Here is a 22868-nt window from a genome sequence, read left to right as displayed (position 1 = left end):
TTAGTCATTCCGATGACATACCCACTCATCCTACCGTGAGTAACCTTCGCGGAAAATAGAACAATTAGAGGTTCCACTGAAAAAACACCTACAACTTACACCTACTTGGAAAAACAACAGCATTATTAAAGCTTAAAGAACTAATAATATCCCTCGCCTGGAGTTAAACTAAACACAAAATAAACAAGACAACTTCAACAAAAGAGCCTTCGCTTCAATGCTTTTCTTTACAGGATTCTCCAGTGTCTATTTATAAATGTACGGCAATAAGTCAAGTCTGCAACTTTGTTTTTAATTCAGCTATATTAATACTTATATGTATATGTATTTAGAGAGGTTATATACAAATAATTTAGATTACATACCTACACATACATATTTCAATACTCGTTCCTCAAATCCTCACATCAAAAACATTTTGTACAAAATAAAAGTACATCAGCGTAATGCGTAATCGAACGCACTCAGTTTATGTATTTATAGCAAAACATACTAGTTCAAATTGAAAAAAGAGCTTGCAAAAACAAACGAAAATAGAAGCACGTGCCTCTTTCATGTTGTGTTAGGTATTCTGATCACTACACAACCCTGGCTAGCTAGTTCAACCGTACGGCAGGTAATAACGCGCACTATTACCTGCCACATACGATATATTTTATTTAACGTAATCCTTTGCCCAGTCCCAGTACTCATATCGAGGATTACTAAGCTTTAAACGGACTGCCTGCACATATATATGTGATAACAATAGTGTCCTGCGGTATACACTCGTAATTGAATATCGATTTCTATACAACAATTTCTATATAGGTCACCATAGTAATATCGGGTCGAGGGAAGATCATAGTGTAATAACAAGGTGAACTATATTTGGACTGCAATTGTGCTGGTTATAATGATGTAGGTACATACCTACATAGGTACAAGCAGTAAACCTTTTGAGACCCTATCGATTAGTTATCCTTTGAGCTCTCGGCGTTAACACATTAGGTATTTTCTAGACTACATACAGGATAGGTATAATACACGTAACTCTACTCCATCGATTGATTTTCCAAGGCAATAGGTAATAATTACATATATGTATTATAAATTAGCTGTAAAAGTAAAACAGGTGGATATTTGTATTTGTCGAAACTTCTACAAGTTAAATGATATTTCAGTACAAACAAAACAATTATCATAAACGCTAAAACGGTTTAGCCATTCTGTTACAAACGGATATTAAATTAAAGCGAGTTCTTTATTAAAATACTGAGAATTCGAAATCAAGACAGTGAAAGTTCGAAGACAAAGTATTGGATCGAAAATAGCTTTGTTCCAGGTGACAATGGATGTTCATTAATTGAGAAAGTAAAGGGCACTTGTAAGAGCACGCTTCCGAACGCCACGTTTATAATAATGGCGACTTACACGCGCGGGTAGTCAGCGCCGGGAAACAGTAGGAACGTTGGCTTGTCTTAATAGACCGTAGCCCAATCACAACAGCACCGGCAGGTTAAAGGTGAAATCAGACGGCTTATTGTATCATCTACAGACAGTGAAAAGCGAACAGTACCATTAGTTAGGAAGAAAGCTACATGCAATACTGGAAAACGCTGTTTACCTTTCTTAGAATTACTGCATCTCTTTCAAGAGCAAAAGAGCAAAAAGGAGAACGTATCTAATCTTTCAACGAAGTTTAACGTTTGTGAGCATTTACCTAAGTTACATGTGCAGGTGTACACACTCGGGGATATCGGGGACTCAAAGTTTCTCAGCACTAAAATACAACTTCTGCCATTTGGTTTACGGCTTGATTCAATAGTACCCAAAGTAGTTTCGTCTTGGATTTGTGGGTTGGAATATATCTTATTGCCAAGTGTCCAGTGTCGAAACTACTTATTACATCATAATTATGACATTTAATGACTAGCAAGACAATAAGGAAGATCCTGTGTGGTAAAACCTGAAGGTTGATCAGCGAGACGACGATTAAAATCTAGTTTTATAACGAAACAATGTGTTTAAATCATTCGAGAACAATTGCAATGATGGTTAAACGACTTACTTATAAGAAAACATATAAGTGCACATTGTTTTTGAGTCATCGTTTTTGCGTTTCAGACCGGTCGTAACCTTCCTGCAGTGGCACTTAAAATTCACAATAATCATAAAAAGATTTATCGTTTTGATAACCGAAACTTATTTCAAGAGTTTTACGGTATGATTCCAAATAATATTGAAGGTTACCTATTGAGTTGATCTTGCTAAAACATTGACCCATTGCATTTTGTTATGAAATGTATTTGCGAGTACACAGCTTATGTAATATTTCTGTTAACGTACCGGCTAAATTCGGTGCTGCAACTTTTTTCATTTGGAAACAAATAATAATGAAGTGATAAATAACTACAGAAAAGGATGTTTATTTACTTATGTCAATAATGTCATCATCAGTCACGCGTCAATGTCAAGTTGTAAATAATACAAAATAATAGCTTGTTTTTTTTTTTTAACTTCGTGGAGGTTGCTATGGTTAAAATCGAAACTCGTTACTTAGAGAGCCAACCTGTTATTATTCGATTAACTTATGAAGTGTTTGTGCCTTTATGTTATTTAAATAATATTTATTTAATGAATACTCACAGCTTATATCTAAATCGTCCTCATCGCCGGAGTTTATATGCCTGCTCTTCATGTCGCCATTGTAGCCGTGTGTGTGCCTGCAACCCGAAACATACAATTATTATTTCCATTTCGATACCAAACAAAAAAATCCGGACAAACAAATAGTGAGTATAAAAGCTTTGTGACTATAGCGAGCGTGATGTTTATTTTGTAGTGCAAATACTCGATTCTGTGATACGTTCAATTTATCGAGAAATGTTTTCCATCACAGGCGGTTGCGTTTCAATAACAGATTAAAATACTCATCACGAATTTTAACGTTAGGACAGTAAAATATTTAGTAATAAAATATTTAGTATATAAAACTAATGGTCCTTAGATATGTTATTTAACATGTATTTTATACTTTTTATACATTATTTCTTAACGTTTCACACAATTCACATTTCGGAAAGTTTTATGACAACCTTCGTGCAAACACCAAACACAAATGCAAGGGACACTGTGGTATTTATATAATGCATATAACGTTACTCTAGGATTTAATACCGTTATTGAGTTCTGATCCATGGAAATAACAGACCCACAGGACGCAAGTACACCTATAAAGATGCTCAGAACAACAGGAACAATCCGAAAATGTTTAACCATGTGTTGCAAGGCTGATATAGCTACTAGTTAATATAAAAATAGAGTTATTTAAGAAATTTGTTATGAATATTAAAAGCTAGAAACTTTATATTTCAAGATTAAACTCGCAACCTTAGTATATCAATGGCATTTTTGCCCTCAATAGCCTAGCCGCAAACAATGGCCAGCCGGGCAGCTAGGTCAGGCACCAGGCCGGTGAATAATCAAAGCATCCCCGGAGATGCACTCGATTCACTTCCCTAGCGCTAATGTATTGCTCGGCCCAAGCCACTGGGATTATATAGGTTACTGAGATGACTATCCACACTACCTACACGATATATTTCATATTATGGTTAACAGAGGTAAATTTTACACAATAATCTCACTACCAAATGCAACACGTGGCGCCGCCATATCACTATTCTATTTAACACAATAATTATATCAAACGTTGGTAAACCGCGCTTCGTGATGCATATGCGGTTTCCTTGCGGTTCTTTGAGTTACTCAAATAACCTATATAATGCAAACAATATATTGTAGCTCTTAAAGATTAAAAAAATATATATTTTCTAGTCTGCAAAAGTTTGTCCACCACCGCCCATGGACCACTTTAGAAGGGTTGCAGTAGGCCTAGCACATGATTGCCGCGAGAATATGTCACCGCGTGATAGATCTAAGATCACACGCCTTCTTCTAACTGTATTAATGACATAAGGACGGGTAGTCTATCTCGCGGCGACATACTCTCGCGGCAATCATGTGCTAACCCTGCAGGTGTGCTGCAGGCCTATAAGATACGAGTACTCGTACATTTTTTTTCTCGAAGGTTTGACAGTCGTACTTATCGGTCTGGAAAAACTGCAGACGAAAGTTCGTTTCACAGTTTAGCTACGCTAGGTGGAAAGTTTCTCATGGAAAGCACAGTTGAGTACCGGCAACCATCTAAGTGGTTGAAAGTGGCATATATTATATCACAGTCTAGTGTAGTCCAGTATGATGTACCTGAGGGGGTTGGGGTCGCAAGTATAGGGCGGGGTGTCGCGGTCGCTAATATGCATGGCTGAATCGTCGTCGATCCTCGTCGCGTGGTCGCTGGTCATGTCACGCGGCTCGTGCTCGATTATACCTACAACAAAACAACAAGTTGTTGTCAAAACCTTTACAGGCTAAATACATACACATACATACAATCACGCCTGCTTCCCAGAGGGGTAGGCAGAGATCACGGATTTCCATTTGCTACAATCCTGACAAACCACTTTCGCTTCACGCACTTTCACAACGTTCCTCATACATGCTCGTTGGTTTCGAGTACTTCTGGTCTGGCCTTTTTGCAATATTTCCCCGATTTGGTAGAGAAAAGTTCGCCTAGGTCTTCCACCTCTAGCTGACCCTCCACTCTTTTTTCATATACTTTCTTCATTGATCTCCTCAGAACACAAACAAACAGGCTAAATATAATATAAGAACACTCTAAAGGTATAGGTTAGATGTCATGACCTTTAAGTATCAAAGTAAAAACTCTGTAATAATGTGGTAATAATACTCCTTTTGTTACGACAATGTGGGTGATAGGACACCCACTCGAAGACAGTATGAAGATAGCGTTTATTTACTTATTGTTCTGAATCAATTTTACTTTCAACAATTCCAGATACATAACTTAATTGTATGGAATTTAAGATCAGATTGTCTGCACAAATAACAGGCTTTCGATTTGCCCGGGTGCTTTGTGGAAAATTGTTGTAAGTAGTAGTAGTTTTGTTAGTTTTAGTTAAGCCTTGAGTAGCATATTTTCGAGATTTGTGCCATAGTTTTTTTTTTTTCCTTTCTTTAATGTCATACTTCACAATAGCTATGTGCGAATTTGCGCGTACATTTTATATATTGTCCATTCAAATTCTATCTGTGAATACCTGTAATTGGCTTTGTGTTATTATTTAAATTAGCATAATGTTATTTATAGCTGTTGGTGTTCCGAAAATAAATAAATAAATATATTATTTGACTAAGTACGCCATCGCCATCTGAATTAACTCGGATAAAACAGAACCACAGATTATCAATAAGTTACTAACGTAACAGATCCTACACTTGCCCGCAAAACGACAAACACTACGCTTTATTTAACGAATACTAATAAGTTACTAAATAAAACTCAGAAGAATAGTAATTACGTGAGTGCCACGCGACTACACAGGCGAGCGCGTGGCGCCCCTCGGCCGCTTGTTCATTCGAATGAACGGCTAGCGTGTAGGTAATTAACGCGCGACCACGAACGAGTGACGTAGGCCTGACATAACCCTTACAATCTGATCTAAGTCAACTAATCAAAGCACTGCATCCTAACTATCAGATAATTACACAAACATGGCTTAAAAATGGAACGTGTCTGTGTATTATAGCTATCGAAATGTGTGACAAGTTGCCTCAACTAATAGCAAGCTAAGCCCGGATGTCCCGTCAAACCGCATGGTTAGAAACTTTGAGCCACAATCTCTATTTAATATTACCAATAGTTTAACGCCTAATCTCATAGTTTAGGCCTTTGTAAAGTTATCGGGCAGAACTAAGTTTGCGTACATGTGGGGACGTTTCTAGCTCGCGTAGAATATTAGTTGCTGCTGTAATGGATAGCCCAGTCAGTTGGAAACATGAGCGCTAAGTTGGACACTGTTGTAGAAATTCTTAGGCCTGATTTATACATAAGTTTTAGTACTAAGTTTTGGGAGGAGCCACGTAGTTTGAAACTACGCGAAGAAATGTGAAACATATAGGTACGGTACCTACTCTTAAAATCTCTGAACATAATTAACTATTTAGATTTCGAATTCAACTTGTCAACATATAGAAAACAAGCTTCTCAAAAACGCAAGCTGCAACTTCAATGTGTATTTTATTCAAATTTAATCAGTATTTTACGCAGACAAGCCAAATTTGAATGACTAATTTCTGCATCTGAGCTTATTTGCATGTGCATTAACATAATTATGCTTACTACTGACTACTAAGAGAAAGTTTAATTGGCTTCGTTACTTACGTCAGAAGTTTTATTCTTTACTCTAAGTTTACACATAATATAACTAAACTTTAATAAACGTGTTTGACCAAGTCATGTCGAGAAAGGGTCTCAGATTTGAGTCTTGAATTTATTTTACTTTAAATTCCCTAGAGGACTAAACTTTGAAGGATAAGTTAAACGCCCATTAAACTCCAAAGTTAGGTATCTAATCGATTAAGTATTTCCATTTACTTTTATGCTCTAGAGGTTATCCGACAAATCAGAATGAGAGAAGGCATTTAGATAGAAACTTTATTTTCTCGACACTGTAAATGACTCTTACACACTGTTCAAGAATTGATTATCATTTACATCTTAATAGCACATCGAAATGTTATGTTAAAAATATTGGTCAGCCAATGGGATGTTAAGCCAAGGTTGTTATTGTTACCCTCACAGGCTCACGCTGCAAAACGGGCCACTGCCCTTAACAAGATAGACAAAAGAATAGCCACTTGGCACGGCTCAGCAGCCGCGCCGCTTCATTACCCGCCGTCATTCCACGCGTACACCAGAAATGGCGTAACGTGCGACCGACTCGCCCAAATTACACCCCTTTTACACGAGCACTTTCACATTACCGAGCGAACTCTGACATATACCAGGATGTCGAGAGGATTTAATCACCAAGATAAACGGCTTCCCCGCTACACAAACACAACGCAGCCGGCTTTGACATTTACATATACACTTCAGACTTTTCTCTCTCGCGTAGGTCTTCACGCTCTCATAGCCCTAGCACACCCGCTTGACATAAAATTATTTTTATCTCGACATTTTCCACGTTTATCTAAATATAAGTAAACCTTTACGGGCATTACCACGTTCCATCGTTGAAAGGCGAGTTAGGTAATTGATTGGTTCTGAATAATCAATCATTCGAGCGACTAATGGCCTGTAAAGGTCTCGTCGATATAGATGCAGATTTATTAATAAATGCGACTCACCATTTTGCGGCTTGACGGGCGGTATGTGGTTGGTGATTACATATTCGTCTATGACGCCTTCTAGTTTTGCGTTCTGCAGAGTGTTCACGTAGCAGTTTTTACAGTGCTCCAACCTGCAACAATTAACCAAAGCACGTTATTAGCTATGGGGATATTGTAGTGAAAATGAAAAATGAAATGAAATGAAAATGAAATATTTATTTTTCAAGTAGGCATATTACAATGCGCATATGAACGTCAAATAAAGCTACGCCGGCTCTAACCCTACGCCTCAGCCTCGAGAAGATTTCAGTCCCCCCTCAGTTGGGAGGGGGGTATCCACTATGGGACCGGCAAGAAACTCGGCGGGCAACTTCTTTTCAAAACATTACATCTTATAATTAACATGCATTAAATAACAACATACAATTTAACATGCAAAAGTATTCATCAAAGAATATGAACAGACTAGGTACTCTATGGAAATCAATTTCAATAAATTATATTATTGCTTAATAATACGTCGTTCTTCTTCAGAGAAAACATATCAAATTGTCATAGAAGAAAAAGATAATATGAATCTCAATATCATTAAATATGTAATTTACCTACACAACATAAAATATAAAATATTTGATGTGCTTTCTTATCTGAACTGTGTCCTCTATACATAATACAATTATTTTAATTGCTATTCGTTTTTTGTAGTTTCTGGTTCGGGCCATGCATGTTTGTCTGTCAAATAGTCCTCGACTCTGTAATAAGCCTTTAACATCAATGATTTTTTTAAGTAGTTCTTAAGAGCTGGGAGGGGTAATCTCAAAGCAGTGTCAGGTAACTTATTATAAAAATGAATGCATTGCCCAACAAATGACTTCTGTACTTTACGGACACGAAACTTCTTTATGGCAAGCTTATTTTTGTTTCTAGTGTTATAATTATGGATATCAGAATTCTTAGTGAAACAGTCTAAATTCTTAACAACATAAATTATACTATCATAAATGTATTGGGAAGCTACAGTTAAGATATTAATTTCTTTGAAGAGTTCTCTTACTGATTCACGTGTTCCTAAGTTGTAAATAGAACGAATGGCTCTCTTTTGTAATACAAAGATAGTCTGTATGTCAGCTGCTTTGCCCCAAACCAGAATACCGTATGACATTACACTGTGAAAATAACTATGATACACTAGGCGAGCAGTCTCAACATTAGTCAGTTGCCTGATTCTCCTAACGGCGTATGCGGCTGAACTTAATTTGCTTGCTAGTTTCTTTATATGAGGACTCCATTGTAGATTTTTGTCCAATGTTAAACCAAGAAACAGTGTTGTATCTACCATCTCTAAGCATTCATCATTCAAAAGTATTTTTGTATCGATTGGTTTAACATTCGGCAGAGAAAATCGAATACATTTGGTTTTCTTAGAATTAAGAAGTAAATTGTTGACAGTAAACCACTGCAGTACATCAGCTAACGTGCTATTAATTACATTGTAATCCGTAGATTTTCGGTCAACATTAAAAAGCAGTGATGTATCATCAGCAAAAAGTACTATTTCACAAAAGTTTTTCACTATACATGGCAAATCATTTATATAAACCAAAAACAGGAATGGACCTAAAATTGAGCCTTGTGGCACTCCTAATTGGACTACAGTCCCGCTAGAGCGAGTTTTGTTAACAACTACTGTTTGTGTTCTATTGCTAAGGTAAGAAGACATAAAGTTTAGGGCATTTATAGACAAACCATAGTGTTCTAATTTCAAAATGAGCGTTCCATGATCCACACAATCAAAGGCTTTTGAAAGATCACAAAATATGCCAATTGCATCACAAGAATTTTCCCAAAAATTATATATATGTTTAATGAGTACCGAAGCAGCATCGGTCGTGGAACGGCCCCTTGTGAAACCGAACTGTTTGCTTGTAAGTAATCTATGTCTGTTGAAGTGTCCCAGTAGATCATTTAACATTAGCTTCTCAAAGACTTTACTTAGTACAGGAAGTATTGATATGGGACGGAAATTGGTTATATCACTCGAATCACCCGATTTAAAAAGCGGTATGACTTTGCTACATTTCATAAGATCTGGAAAGGTGCCTTGTGAAATTGAAATATTATATATTACGGCCAAGTAAGGTGCTATTATATCTATGACATGACTAATTACTTTAACTGATGTTCCCCATAAGTCTTCCGTTTTCTTTAAATTGAGTGACTTGAATGTTTTAACAATATTTACAGAGTCTACTTGACTAAATTCAAATGAATTATTACATTTCTTAACATTAGCACAAAGTAATGAATGGGCTTGAGCCGCAGAAGAATGTAAACATTTTGTGGTGTTAACGGCTATATTTGAGAAATAATCTTCGAATGCCGAGGCAACATCGCTGTTCGACACTATTTGTTGATTATCTGATACAATGTTGACTTGACAATCGCGTGATTTACATGACCAGCTTCTTTATTTATAATACTCCAAGTTGTTTTCACTTTGTTGTCCGACACTTTCAATTTAGAACTAATAAAGTTTTTCTTGGCAGTTAAACACACTTTCTTGAAGATTCTTGAGTAGTTTCTTACATAGTCCAGGAATTCTGAATTCTTGTTCAGCTCTCTCTCACCATAAAGTTCATAAAGTCTTTTTCTACTTTTGTGAATACCTACAGTAGCCCATTCACTAAACTTTGTTTTAACTTTTGACCCACTAATAGATTTCACTTTGAAATTGTTATTAAATTGATTAAGAATTACATTGAAAACATCTTGATACAAATGATTACAGTCATAATGCGAAAATGGTATTATAGACAAACTATGTAGAATTTCATTTTTGAATGATTCCAAGCGAGATCCAGTAATGGGTCTATATGTTATTGTTTGTGGAGTATCATGAATAACGTTTAAGAAAGCTGCCCTTTGGCCGCTGTGATCGGAATGAAAACAGTTAAATAATTTCTTATCTATACATTCACAGTTACAAAAAATATTATCTAGGCATGTTGCACTAGTCACACCTACCCGGGTAGGTTCAAGAAATAAATTAAATAAATTAAATGATTTAAACAAACAGAACATTTTAACAGTATTACTAGATGACTCGAGCAAGTTAACATTAAAATCTCCACATACAATAACATGTTTTTGGCCCTTGCATACTAAATTCAGAACATTTTCCATTGTAGATTCAAATATGCTGAAGTCAGCTGATGGTGGTCTATAAACACATACAATAATATATCTGTCTAATTCAACACATGAAATTTCTATAGTTCTTTCTATGGAATATTTTACAACATCTTTGCGCTCTTTACACTTCATACAATTTTTAACAATAATAAGGGAGCCACCATCAAATAGTGATCTTGTCTCGCGTTGTAGTTGAACAGGTGTCAACTTTTTCTGAGAACAGCTAGGTATCTTGTCGTAGCCAGTACATTTATCTTTCCTAGCTTTACCGTCACATTCTGAGAGGCTGTTAGTAAAGGCTCGAGTGCTCGTCCCAAAGGCAATTTCGTTTCGTACGAGCCGATTTTAGCCTGAAATGACGTATTTATAACTTTCGGGTCGAGCAGTTTTCACCAAATAGTCGTTTTGTGGGACAGCCATTTACTATACCGGCAGTCTGGCACTTACCACTTAAGCCTCACGTGTTCGAGAGTGAATACAGGAGATCGAAAACTCAATAGATAGAATAAAACCTACCGACTATTTTTGTGTTAATAGTTCCATTTTTAAGCATGATAACGCAAACGTGAGCGTAATAAAAAGGACGTTTTTGAAACCTACATCATGGTTACAATTCAAGAATAAGCCCTCGTAGCATCGTAGCGTGGGGTCGTAGCGTAGCCATGACAACGATACGTCGTCGCAGGGACGTAACTAAGATAGTGTGTAATATGAGAATCACTTCTAATCTTCTAATGGGTATTGTATCCATTTCAAACTTTCGTAGTTTCACGTCTCTTGACTACCTCGGATTAAGCGGAATAGCTTCAGCAGATTAAATGCACTAGGACAAATACAATGGAAAATTCAACAGAATGTACCTAAGAGCTGTGAGGTTGGCAGTCATTAATCAACTCGAGAAGGGACTTTAGAAATGCTACAGGTGTCACTGTCGTTATTACCTTAGTTCTTCTATTTTACGGTTTCGTTCCATAAACACTGCGGATTTTTTTGGAAAATTTCTGTAGAGATGTCGTTGTATTTTTTTAATGAGGCCTAGAATTTTCATTTTTATTTGTACATTCTTCGCTCGTATGATTAATTTGAGGAAAACACAGTCTCATTTGTTTTGCTTATCATTATTATGATTATGAGTTACGACAACATAGGTAGTTATTTATCATACAAGTGCGAAAAGTAGGAAGTGTTCAAGGTTTTCCAGTACCTACACACCTATAACTTTTTAAATTTTCGACAACAAATCATCGGCAAGCGGAATAATTATGATATAAAAATAATATGGACGTGCCTAACTTCTTTTTCCTACGAATTAACGGAGATTCCTGGAGTCTTCGCACTAAGTTAAGCCTCTATCGTAAGATTCGTAAGCAACTAAGCATGTCTTACGGCCCAGCCACGACATTGGTCTAAGCGCGACAGCGATGAACGGCAGCTATACGTGCGAATGAAAAGTCCCATATCTGTGTCTCGCTCCAATGTATGGTCGCCGCTCACCGCTGTCGCGCTTAGACCAATGTCGTGGCTGAGCCGTTAGACATACATAAGACCTCAGAGCATTATTATACATAATAAGTAGGTACTAGAGAGTGGACACGCCGCGTGTCGCAGTTATTAGCTCATTGAGCATTCTCATGTAGGGGCATTCCACGAGAATGTCGCATACGACATGCAATTCTTCTAATACTTCTGAAGACGCTAAAAAAGCGAAGTTGTGTCTGACAAACTTTCATGCCTTGGTTAACTTATTAGTAGTATTTTCTCGAGCTTTACAGATTTGATTGATAAAGCTGTCAATACAAGGCAAAAGCATGTCGCAAGCGACTTTCTCGTGGAATGCCCCTGTAGATGATGCGCGCGTATTGCGCAATAGGAGCGTCAGTGCGTGTGCTTTGTGTGGGTTTAAGAACTTGTGTTGCGGCGGGCGACTTGTATTGAATACTCATAATAATAATTCAATACAAATCGCCCGGCATGTCCGATCTTCTTCCTTCCAATATCTGTGCATAAAATAGTACACAATTAAACTGTTAATATTATACACGAGATCTCGGACACCTACGCGTGCCGGGGCTTGCTGCCCACACGAGCAGGGTAGGCAATGTTATTGACAGTGTCTATAACGAGAAACCCATTCAGTGCAGTGCTTTCGATCGAGTTTCATTAACGAATGTCCGTACAAAGGGAGCATTCGACTGAGTTCTGATTCTGACACACTCCTATACATATATCCATAGAAATAAATACGTACGCAGTACATTAGTCATTATTTATAATATAATTCTACTTAGCCTGTAGAAATATATTTTTATTCCCCAGCACCCATTTTACGTCGCTCTTGTGAAAACGTACCCCTAATTATTTAGGAAATTGAAAAAAAAATTACCAAAGGTGAGCGGATGTTTTTCTATAGGGATATTAGGGAGAGGTGAGAGGCATGTATCTTAAATATCAATATTCGATTGTATTTGGATGTTGAATTCTGATTTTCTGATTAAGTCTCAGAACGTGTCCTGTGTAGGCGTACTGTATTGAAATTATAAAATGAAGAAATGTCAAGAGTCAAGATGTAACATAGGATGGCCCAAAATGTAGTCACAATTCGGACACCCTAGTGTACATTTTATTCGAAAACATTAGATACATTCCTTTAAAAAAATATTTGTTTAGATGAGTTGTATTTCCCAAACATCTCGCTTGGTGCGGTGTCCAAAATCCTGTACAAAATGAGGGTTACCGAAACGTTTACGTCACTTCACGTTTACTTTTCGAGTGAACTTTTCACTAGTGGCACAGGATGTTGAAGTGCGCCCGAAACGATGCCAATTCAGTAGGACGCTGGTGAAACTACATTTGGCAGTCGCCGGGAAGCGGGGAAGGAAGTTGCGTGCCTGGCCGTGACGGGCCTTAACAGACGTCAGGCGAGGGCGTAAAAATAAAAAGCTTTTACTTGCCAGTGCAGCGAATGTAGGTCAAAATTGAGTATAGATATTGGGGTGCCTTTGAAACGCCGGTACCCCGCCTAAGGGTAGCTGCTCTATTTGTGACGCCTTAATATTCGTATTTCTGTTGACTCTCTCGTAAAATAAGTATTAATAATGGCAATCTTAATAAAGTTACCTGCGTAATAATAAATACAGAGGTTTTTCCTCCTTGATAGGCAAACTATGTGACGATCTGACCGCGTGCATGAGCTCATGATGACGTCACGAGTCGGCAGGATGAGCGACAGGCGGCGTGGTCGGTCACTAACACCCCGTCGAGCTGGCGTAGCTCACGTGACTCACCAGGCGGCGTGGTCGGTCTCCAGCAGCCCGTCCAGCTGGCGCAGCAGGCTGGCGCACGATACGTGCCTGATACACTGCACGCTCTCATGAGCTGGCACAATGAGCGAGGGGTCACGTGACTCAGCAGGCGGCGTGGTCGGTCTCCAGCAGCCCGTCGAGCTGGCGCGCGGCACGTGCCTGATACACTGGCCGCTCTCAGGAGCCGGCACAATGAGCGAGAGGTCACATGACTCACCAGGCGGCGTGGTCGGTCTCCAGCAGCCCGCCGAGCTGGCGCGGCAGGCTGGCGCGAGGCACGTGCGCGCCGAGCTGCGGCGCGCTGACGGTGTGCACGCGCTCGCGCAGCTTCTCGCGCACGAACAGCCGCAGGATGCGGAACGGCGCCTTGAACCACAGCGGCGCCGTCACTATCAACACTTTCTTTAGCTTCGCTGGGTAGCCGCCCTGCAACAACAATAAAGCGTTTACGCAAGCCGTCCTTCAAAAACCAATGTCAAATTTAACAAATCCCATAATATTTGGCATAACATGCTATTTTCACTTATTTCTTTGTTCGAAAGAGACGAAAGTTACCAGAAAATGAACCATATTAATCCAATTGTTTTCCATTTCGAAGAAAAACTGCACGTTTCATGGAAAGGTTTTGTGCTTTTGAAATGCGTCAATCAATCAATGGCAGCGCTTATTTTTCGTTTGCTGCTAGTGATTACAACTTGAGATTGGAAAAAAAATCCTAAATAACCAACTATATAGCTACCTATGTCTATGTCTGATGTTTCCTATAGATGTATGTTTCATACAACAGGTACATATTAAGTTACTAAGTACAATACAAAGTCTTCTCGAAGTGATTAGTCGCCTTAAGCCATTACGAGACTATTAGGTACCTATAAAAAAAGAAAAACCAAAGGCTCAGTTTGGCTGCCTCGGAATTGACGGATGGGTAAGTAACCGTGTAGTATTGACTGATTTTGATGGATGAGAGGGATTCTGATATCTGAGACGACAAGAAATAAACTTACGAAGGGTTTTCGCCAATTTTGTAAGTTGCCTTATTGTTTAATTTATATGTGCAAAATACGTACTAATCCTAACAGTTATATAATTATTTCGTGATAGTCTGCCATTAATATTATTAGGTCAGATATGTGATAAATAAGAAAAAGAAAAAATATTCGTAATTAATAACGCTGAAAACAGGTTTACTGAAATAACTTATCCGAGAATTTGCGCAATAATGAGGGTAAACCCACGTAAATTCAGAAACGATGTTCCCAAGAAGCTATTTTAATTAGTGCCTTCAATATCTTGTCTTGTAAGGTGAGATACAGGCTGAATTCTCGGAAGGAAGCTTCCATGTATCGCCCTGAATGCTTGTATGTATTGGTACCTACACTTGCCCTGAATAATATAATTAATTAATTACAACAACAACGTCCTTAATATGCATTAGGTACTTACTAAATCTAGACTAGAGACCTAGAATATTCTATTCTTACTGCGTGGTATGTTATCTACTTATTTGATATTCGCTTTCTATTGCGAACACCCACCCTCTCTTCAGAAAGGGAGTTACAATGTAGCGTACTCTTTTACGAAATGTATAGAAAGGTCACCAAACGTCTAATATAAGTAGGTACCTGTGTACGTACACTGCAACTTTTAGTAACAGTCACCTTCAATAATAGGTAACACAACGCCGTCGACAGCAAAAAAAATCTTTCACGAATGCTTTTAATGACACATTGTAGAGTAACAGTGTGACATATTTACGTGACCTACGTTAACATTCATGACGAAAACACGTTTAAAAATTGTAAATCAATCTGACTTTAGAATTTTTTAGATACCTATATGAAATTTATCAAAATTAAGACGATTATTGCATTAATTGGTGACCCCGTAAAGTTTACTAGCTCTTTCAACTCCAGGCGCGAAACACTCGCTGACTTCGCGAAGCGTACAAATTAATTACACCCACATTAATGTCCAAATTGAATGAGAAGTGTCAGCAGAGCCGACAGTTCGTATTGGGTTGGCACAAAAGTAATGACACACTCTACAAAACTCTATACATTTCCTTTCTTAAGTTAATTGTTTTCGATAATATTCTAGTATGTTGTAGAACATAATAGGTACTTCTAATGTGAGGGTATATAAAGCCGCCCTCGTGATTGGTTTAGTTAGATTGAAATAAAATGGACGAGCGACAAGTTCGAACACTTTACTTATACGAGTACTTGTTAGGCCACAGTGCGCGGGCTGCGGCTGACAATATCAACACTGCATTGGGCGCTGGAAGTACAAGCCATGCCACGGTGTCCAGATGGTTTGACCGTTTTAAATCAGGAGACAGGAGCCTTGAAAGTGAGTCACGCTCAGGGCGACCACCTGCATTCAATGATGACGATTTACACCGCGAACTACAGTCGAATCCTGATGCTACTACTCGTGAATTAGCGGAAGCACTTAACTGCAGTCACCACGCTGTGGAATACCATCTGCATGAGCTTGGGTATCGAAAAGTTTTGGCTCGATGGGTACCGCACATCCTTACCGACGCCAGTCGTGCAGTCCGTGTCGCCATCTGTCAATCACTTTTACTGCGACCCCGACGTAAAGAGTTTTTGACTGATCTGGTTACGGGAGATGAATCATGGATTTATTATGAGAACGATACACGTCGTGCTTTTTGGCTGCCTCGAGAAGAAACGCCACCAACTCAACCGAAGCTGAGTCAAAAGAACCACTTAAAAGTTTTGCTTTGTTGTTTCTGGGACTCGCAAGGCATGCTGTTTCATGAACTATAACACAATGAAACTGTAAACGCTAACAAATATTCAACACAGCTCACCGAACTATCTTCTGCTATCAAGAAAAAACGACGAAGACGAGCCACTGTAATTTTACTACATGATAACGCTCGACCTCATGTCGCATCTACCGTTCGCCAACAGCTGCAGAACTTGGGCTGGGAGACGATACCCCACCCACCTTATTCTCCAGACCTCGCACCATCAGACTTTCATTTGTTTAGAGCCCTGAAACGACATTTGCGGGGTAAACAATTCAATGATTTCCATGATGTACAGGTGGAGTTGAACAACTTTTTCGAGGCACAGCCATCAGAGTTCTGGGCGAAAGGCATCCAAACTTTGCCGGATCGTTGGCAAGAAGTCATAGATGCTAATGGTGATTACATCATCGACTAAGCTTTTTGTATTGTAATAATAATAAAAAATATAAAACGTAAACCAAGTGTCTCATTACTTTTGTGCCAACCCAATACATATTCTCATTGATGGCGCGAGCGTCAGATAATTCGGTTTTAGGAGAATTGTGACAGTAAGTTATCTACAAATGTTTTTTAAATTGTGACACCGCCCCAGAAGGTCGTGAAGTCTTTACCAGCCGTAAAACTACACACAAATCTACAGAACCAAAAGAACTAAGATACAATATTCAGATAATATTTGTCCAAAAAAAATTCTAATAGTAATAATCTAAAACGTTCCATATTAGTAACAGAGACAGATAGACTTTTCTAGTTGAAGCGCAACCGATTCTCATCTACTAGGCCTACAGCCTCGGCCTATTCTCTAAATATACTTATAATCGGAAATAAGTAGGATCTTTGCACGATCTTTAGACTTTTTTCATGTTCACGAGAACGAAGCGTTATTAACGCGCGGTCGTCACAATTATAATAATTGTCTTGGAGGCGAACACCCCAAACTTGATTATGATTAGACAGACATTACGCACGAGTAGTGATCGGATGACTGTCACAGACCGTCGACACGTTGACAAACCAGCAGCCCCAACTCAACACCTTTTACAACTGCTCTCTACTATGTAATACGAGTACATACGAAGTATCAGTAATTTTTGGTATCTAATGTAATCTAATACAACTTTTACTGGATCATCTAGAGTCCCTTCTATCAAATTCGCGTGAGCAAAGCCATCTTACGCTGGTCCGTCCTAACGCTCACCGCTTTTACAATGATTCTTGGAGGAGGCACCCCTAACTTGATTAGCTTGTCATTACGCGCGAGTTGTGATCGGGTGATCGGGTGACTGTCATTGACCGCCAAGTGCCGTGAACGACACTTGATCAAAAATATATAGGTAGGTAACAGGGTGAGCGCTATTTACTGTTATGAAACTTATAAATACACTAGCTTTTACCCGCGGCTTCGCCCGCGTAATAAAAGTATTCTTATTGAAACGTTTACAAAAAATAAGATTTTCATTTGGATCCGTAGGTTTCTTTGTAGGTACATCTGTCCGCGATTATTTCGATTAAGGTAAAGCGGGGCAATTCTCGACTGCCATTGTAACTGATCTATTTGCTGTACGGTCAGCTAAGAAAGTGGTTTACCACTTTTCGACTCTATTGATCGAAAAGTGGTAAACCACTTTTTTGGCCGACTGTACCTTACACATATTACTATTGTTTTAAAAGAAATTCTTGCAATGATTGTAGAATTGTTACACAGCGACCCTGTGGTCGCTGTGTAACAATTCTTACGCTGTCGTAGGTAGTAGGTACGAATATGTATGTATTTTACCTATATGAATATTTATACTGGGGAAACTTCATACAACCCACATAGCCAGTATCTCGACGCTATGGTCGGTAGGGTAAAAAGTACTTTCTTGCATTATCGCTTACAATTTTTTCCATTTTGCTTATACTTATTGCAAACGTAAACATATAAAAGGCAAGCAAACAACGATCTTCTTACAGCACATTGAATGTAATAGTTATTACAGATGCAGGATACTCGCCGATGCCTACTTACTAATCCCTTCCCACTGAGCCACCTGCATTTAACACTGCCTAGATATCGATTGCCGACCGATTATTCCGACCCCAATCCCTATTCTTATCCCTGTCCCTATCTCTATCCTTGTCCCCGTCCCCGTCCCCGTCCCGTCCCTGTCCCCGTCCCCGTCCCCGTCCCCGTCCCTGTCCCTGTCCCTATCCCTGTCCCTATCCCTATCTCTAATATCCCTATCCCTATCCCTAATATCCCTATCCCTAATATCCCTATCCCTATCCCTATCCCCATCCCTTCCCTATCCCTATCCCGTCCCTGTCCCGTCCCTGTCCCTGTCCCTGTCCTTGTCCCTGTCCCTGTCCCTGTCCTTGCCCCTGTCAAATTATCATGCTAATAGGAGGTGAACTTTGAAAAATCCTTTCTTAGTTCTCCTGGAACTTCCGTGTCAATTTGAAATCTCTTGAACCAGAAGTAAAGATAAAAACTAAACCTATACTTATGGCTATTTTGGATATTTTAACCCCATTGCACAACAACAGGGGAGAAAATTTCTTTTCCACCTCATTAGATTTTAAAATCGTTGTATTTATCGTGATCAGCGACCCGATAAACCATAAAAACGATACCCATATTGTGTTTTTGACTTTACCCCTTTGCACCCCTTTAGGAGTAAAATTTTCAAAAAAACCTGAAACATGTATTTAGTCATATGTCTTTAGAAATCCTCCTGTGAAGTTTCGAATAAAATAGTCAAACTAATCTTGTTTCCCCATACAAACTTTAAACCCCCATTTCACCCTTTTAAGAGGAGAATTTTGAAACATCCTTTCTTAGTGCTCCTCTACACTATATAAGGAACATATGTGCCAAATTTGAAATCTCTAAGACCAGCGGTTTTGGCTGTGCGTTGATATGTCAGTCAGTCAGTCAGATTCTTCTTTTATATATTTTTTTGATATTTTAACCCCATTGCACCACAACAGGGAAGAAGGTATTTCACTTCCGCCTTGTTAGATTTTAAAAACGTTGTATTTATCGTGATCAGCGACCCAATAAACCGTAAAAACGATACCCATATTAGTTTTTTGACTTTATCACCCCCTTTTCACCCTTTTAGAGGTTAAATTTTCAAAAAACCTGAAACACGTCTTTAGTCATATGTTTTTAGGATCCCTCCTGTGAAGTTTCGAATAAAACAGTGAAACTAACATTGTTACCCCATACAAACTTTGAACCCCCATTTGACCCCCTTAGGAGGTGACTTTTGGAAAATCCTTTCTTAGTGCTCCTCTACACTATATAAGGAACCTACGTGCCAAATTTGAAATCTCTAGGACCAGCGGTTTCGGCTGTTCGTTGATATGTCAGTCAGTCAGTCAGTCAGTCAGTCAGCTTCTTCTTTTATATATTTAGATAATATCAATATCGTATGTGATGGAAGGAAACGATGACTTGGTTATGAAGATGGTTTATTATATGAACGGAGAACGGAAGACACTGATACAATTTAGGATGTTAATAGTAGTAGGATCGAAACAAGAATAAATTCCCAACGCACCAGAACATTCATCTGACTTTTTATTCAAACATTTAAATTATGTTCTAAGTGCGTTTATGTGGTTAGCTAACATTTTCTTTGGTTTACAAAGCATGTTGATTTTTCCAACACTGGCCCTTAAACCAAAAACAGTCTTGTTTCAACACACAAACAAATTCATAACTAAAGAAGTGACCTACACTTCACAGTAACAATAAATCAATTAACAAAAACATATGCACTGAACTTTCGCTACAATGCATCAACCAAGTTCAGTTATTCACATTATGAATTGTAATTATATTGATATGCAATCATTTAAATATCATGTAATCACTATCATGTATAACCAAACTAACAAGTAACTGAAATAACCATGATGGTAATTACATTAAGAACACATTCTTAACTATCAAATAAATACAGAGTTTTAACGCATTTACTTACATGAAAGTAACATGAGCTGTCTCACAAACTTATAGTGTTTAACTTTACACAACGCCTTTGTCAGTACATCTGCCAACATATCATTTGTATTAAGATACTCAATAGTAATCGTATTACTATTCACAAGTTGCCGAATAAAGTGGTGGCGAATATCTATATGCTTACTCCTAGCATGATGTAAAGAGTTCCTACACAATTTCTGCGCTGACTGATTGTCATTGAAAATTGTCGGCACAATTTCTTCGTTAATAATTTCTTTTAGAAATGTACGAATAAACAAACCCTCTTTACAGGAGTTCGACAAAGAATAGTATTCGGCTTCGGTTGAGCTAAGGCTAACTGTTTTTTGTTTACAACTTGCCCAAGTAACAATTGACTCACCTACTTTGAAGACATATCCCGTGTACGACCGCCTGTCCACGGTGTCTCCACCCCAGTCTGCATCTGCGAATCCAGTGATGTCCAGCTGCTTGCCTTTCTTAAAAGTCAAACGGAGATCCATGGTACCTTTCAAGTAGCGCAGGACTCTTTTCGCCGCTTTCCAGTGGGTCTAAGACATAGCTTCTTTCCAATTGTCTGCATCTGGACCACTCAGTGCTTCTCGTACAGTTCGTGGAGCATCTGGATCGCACGTACCCGCCAATAATCCGGAAAGTATCGAACCCGATGAACTGTCATATTCCGAAGTTTCCGTACTCTCCTCCTCTGGAATATAAGTTTTATCGGCCGGATCATCACATTCACTAGAGCTAGACGAATCATGAATTGTGATTGTACTCGTTCGATCGTTTGTATTCTGAGAATTTGTTGTCAAATTAACATCATCAGACGTACCACTCACTACAGACGTTTCTGTTTGTACAGAAGATGGGTCAGACAATTTGAACTCAACATTTTTATTTACATCTGCATTTTTAGTTTGTGTAAATATTTCAGTTGACACAATGACATTGTCAATGTCATCATTTGATGCTTTTTCAATGAACGTATTTTCTAAAAAGGTTACATCTCGAGCTTTGATGCATTTTGTTGGTTGTTCCGGGTCTACGAGCCTGTAACCCTTTGTATGCTCACAATACCCAACAAAAATGTACTTTTTGCATTTCGGATCTAATTTCGAACGCTTTGAAGTCATAGCATAAGCCACAGAGCCAAAGATACGTAAATGACTCAGTGATACCTTTTTGCCACTCCACTTTTCTTCAGGAGTGCTCCCCAGTACAGCTTTCGTAGGACAACGGTTCTTAACGTAGACTGCCGTGTTGACAGCTTCCGCCCAAAATTCGTTGCTCAGGCCTGCATCTTGTAGCATGCACCTTGCCGCCTGCATCACTGTCCTGTTCGCGCGCTCCGCGACCCCGTTCTGGGCAGCGCAGCCAGGAACTGTTGTTTGATGCACGATGCCATTGCTCCTGAGGTATGCCTGAAATGCAGAACTGGTGTATTCCCCTCCGTTGTCGCTGCGTAGCGATTTTATCTTTTTACCTGTCTGGTTCTCTACTAAAGCCTTAAACTCTTTGAACCTATGAAATACTTCACCTTTTTTATTTAAAAAGTACACAAACGTCTTCCTAGAATAATCATCTATGAAGAGCAAGAAATATCTAGCACCGCTGAATGAGGCCGATGGTAGCGGTCCACAGACGTCTGTATGCACTAAACCCAGGACCTCTTTAGCCTTGTTGTGAGATTTCTTCGGAAACGGTACCTTACTCGCTTTGCCTTGGACACACGCTATACACGTTTCAAAATCTCCACTATCATACGATATACCAGAAGCCATACCTTTTCTTAAAAGTTCCATGCTTCTTCTGTTGAGATGCGAAAGACGACGATGCCAAACTTTCTCTGAAGATGCAGAGACAGTTTCGTCGCTAGAAACCGCACGCTCCTCCTCCACTGCTGCGTTGGCCACCTGTTTGTTCTGTAAAGGAACCTTTGAACAAGCCTCAACAGTGTCAAGGATATACACGTCATTTTTCAAAGTAGCCGTCGCGGCAATAACCCCATTATCTAAAATTTCACAACCATCGGAGTCGAATACTATCTTATAGCCTTTTTTAGCCATGGCGCTTACTGACAATAAGTTAGCTGCTAAGTTAGGTACATAATACACGTCACTTATAGTCTTTACATTGCCATCACGTTGTTCCACGTTAACATTGCCTCTACCAGCCGTAAATAGTTTATCTCCGTTAGCCACAGTCACTTGCAACGATTTATCTGACTTCATGTCACTCATCATGTTCACATCTCGACAAAGATGACTCGCCGACCCACTGTCCACGTACCAAAGATCACTTTCAACGTTCACCGACAGCGCCGTGAGCAGAACCTTTGACGATGACATCACCTTGCTACTTTTCTTTTTGTTCAACGTCGGAC

At 38.9% G+C, this 22868-nt stretch overlaps 1 protein-coding gene across 3 annotated transcripts in view; it reads right to left on the bottom strand.

Moving 5' to 3' along the window:
* LOC125234011 (tyrosine-protein phosphatase non-receptor type 9-like) overlaps nt 1-22868 on the bottom strand; it is a 169932-nt gene that overhangs the window by 10753 nt on the left and 136311 nt on the right. For all 3 annotated transcript variants that reach the window (XM_048140191.1, XM_048140190.1, XM_048140192.1), the window contains 4 exons: nt 13948-14156; nt 7255-7367; nt 4249-4372; nt 2629-2705 (listed from right to left, as the gene is read on the bottom strand). In XM_048140191.1, the coding sequence (XP_047996148.1) occupies nt 2629-2705; nt 4249-4372; nt 7255-7367; nt 13948-14156 (523 nt within the window). The remainder of the gene's footprint in view (nt 1-2628; nt 2706-4248; nt 4373-7254; nt 7368-13947; nt 14157-22868) is intronic.

The sequence above is a fragment of the Leguminivora glycinivorella genome, chromosome 15, assembly GCF_023078275.1.
Source record: "Leguminivora glycinivorella isolate SPB_JAAS2020 chromosome 15, LegGlyc_1.1, whole genome shotgun sequence".
In the NCBI taxonomy this organism is placed as follows: Eukaryota; Metazoa; Arthropoda; class Insecta; order Lepidoptera; family Tortricidae; genus Leguminivora; species Leguminivora glycinivorella.
This window is presented reverse-complemented; position numbering and strand designations above follow the sequence as displayed.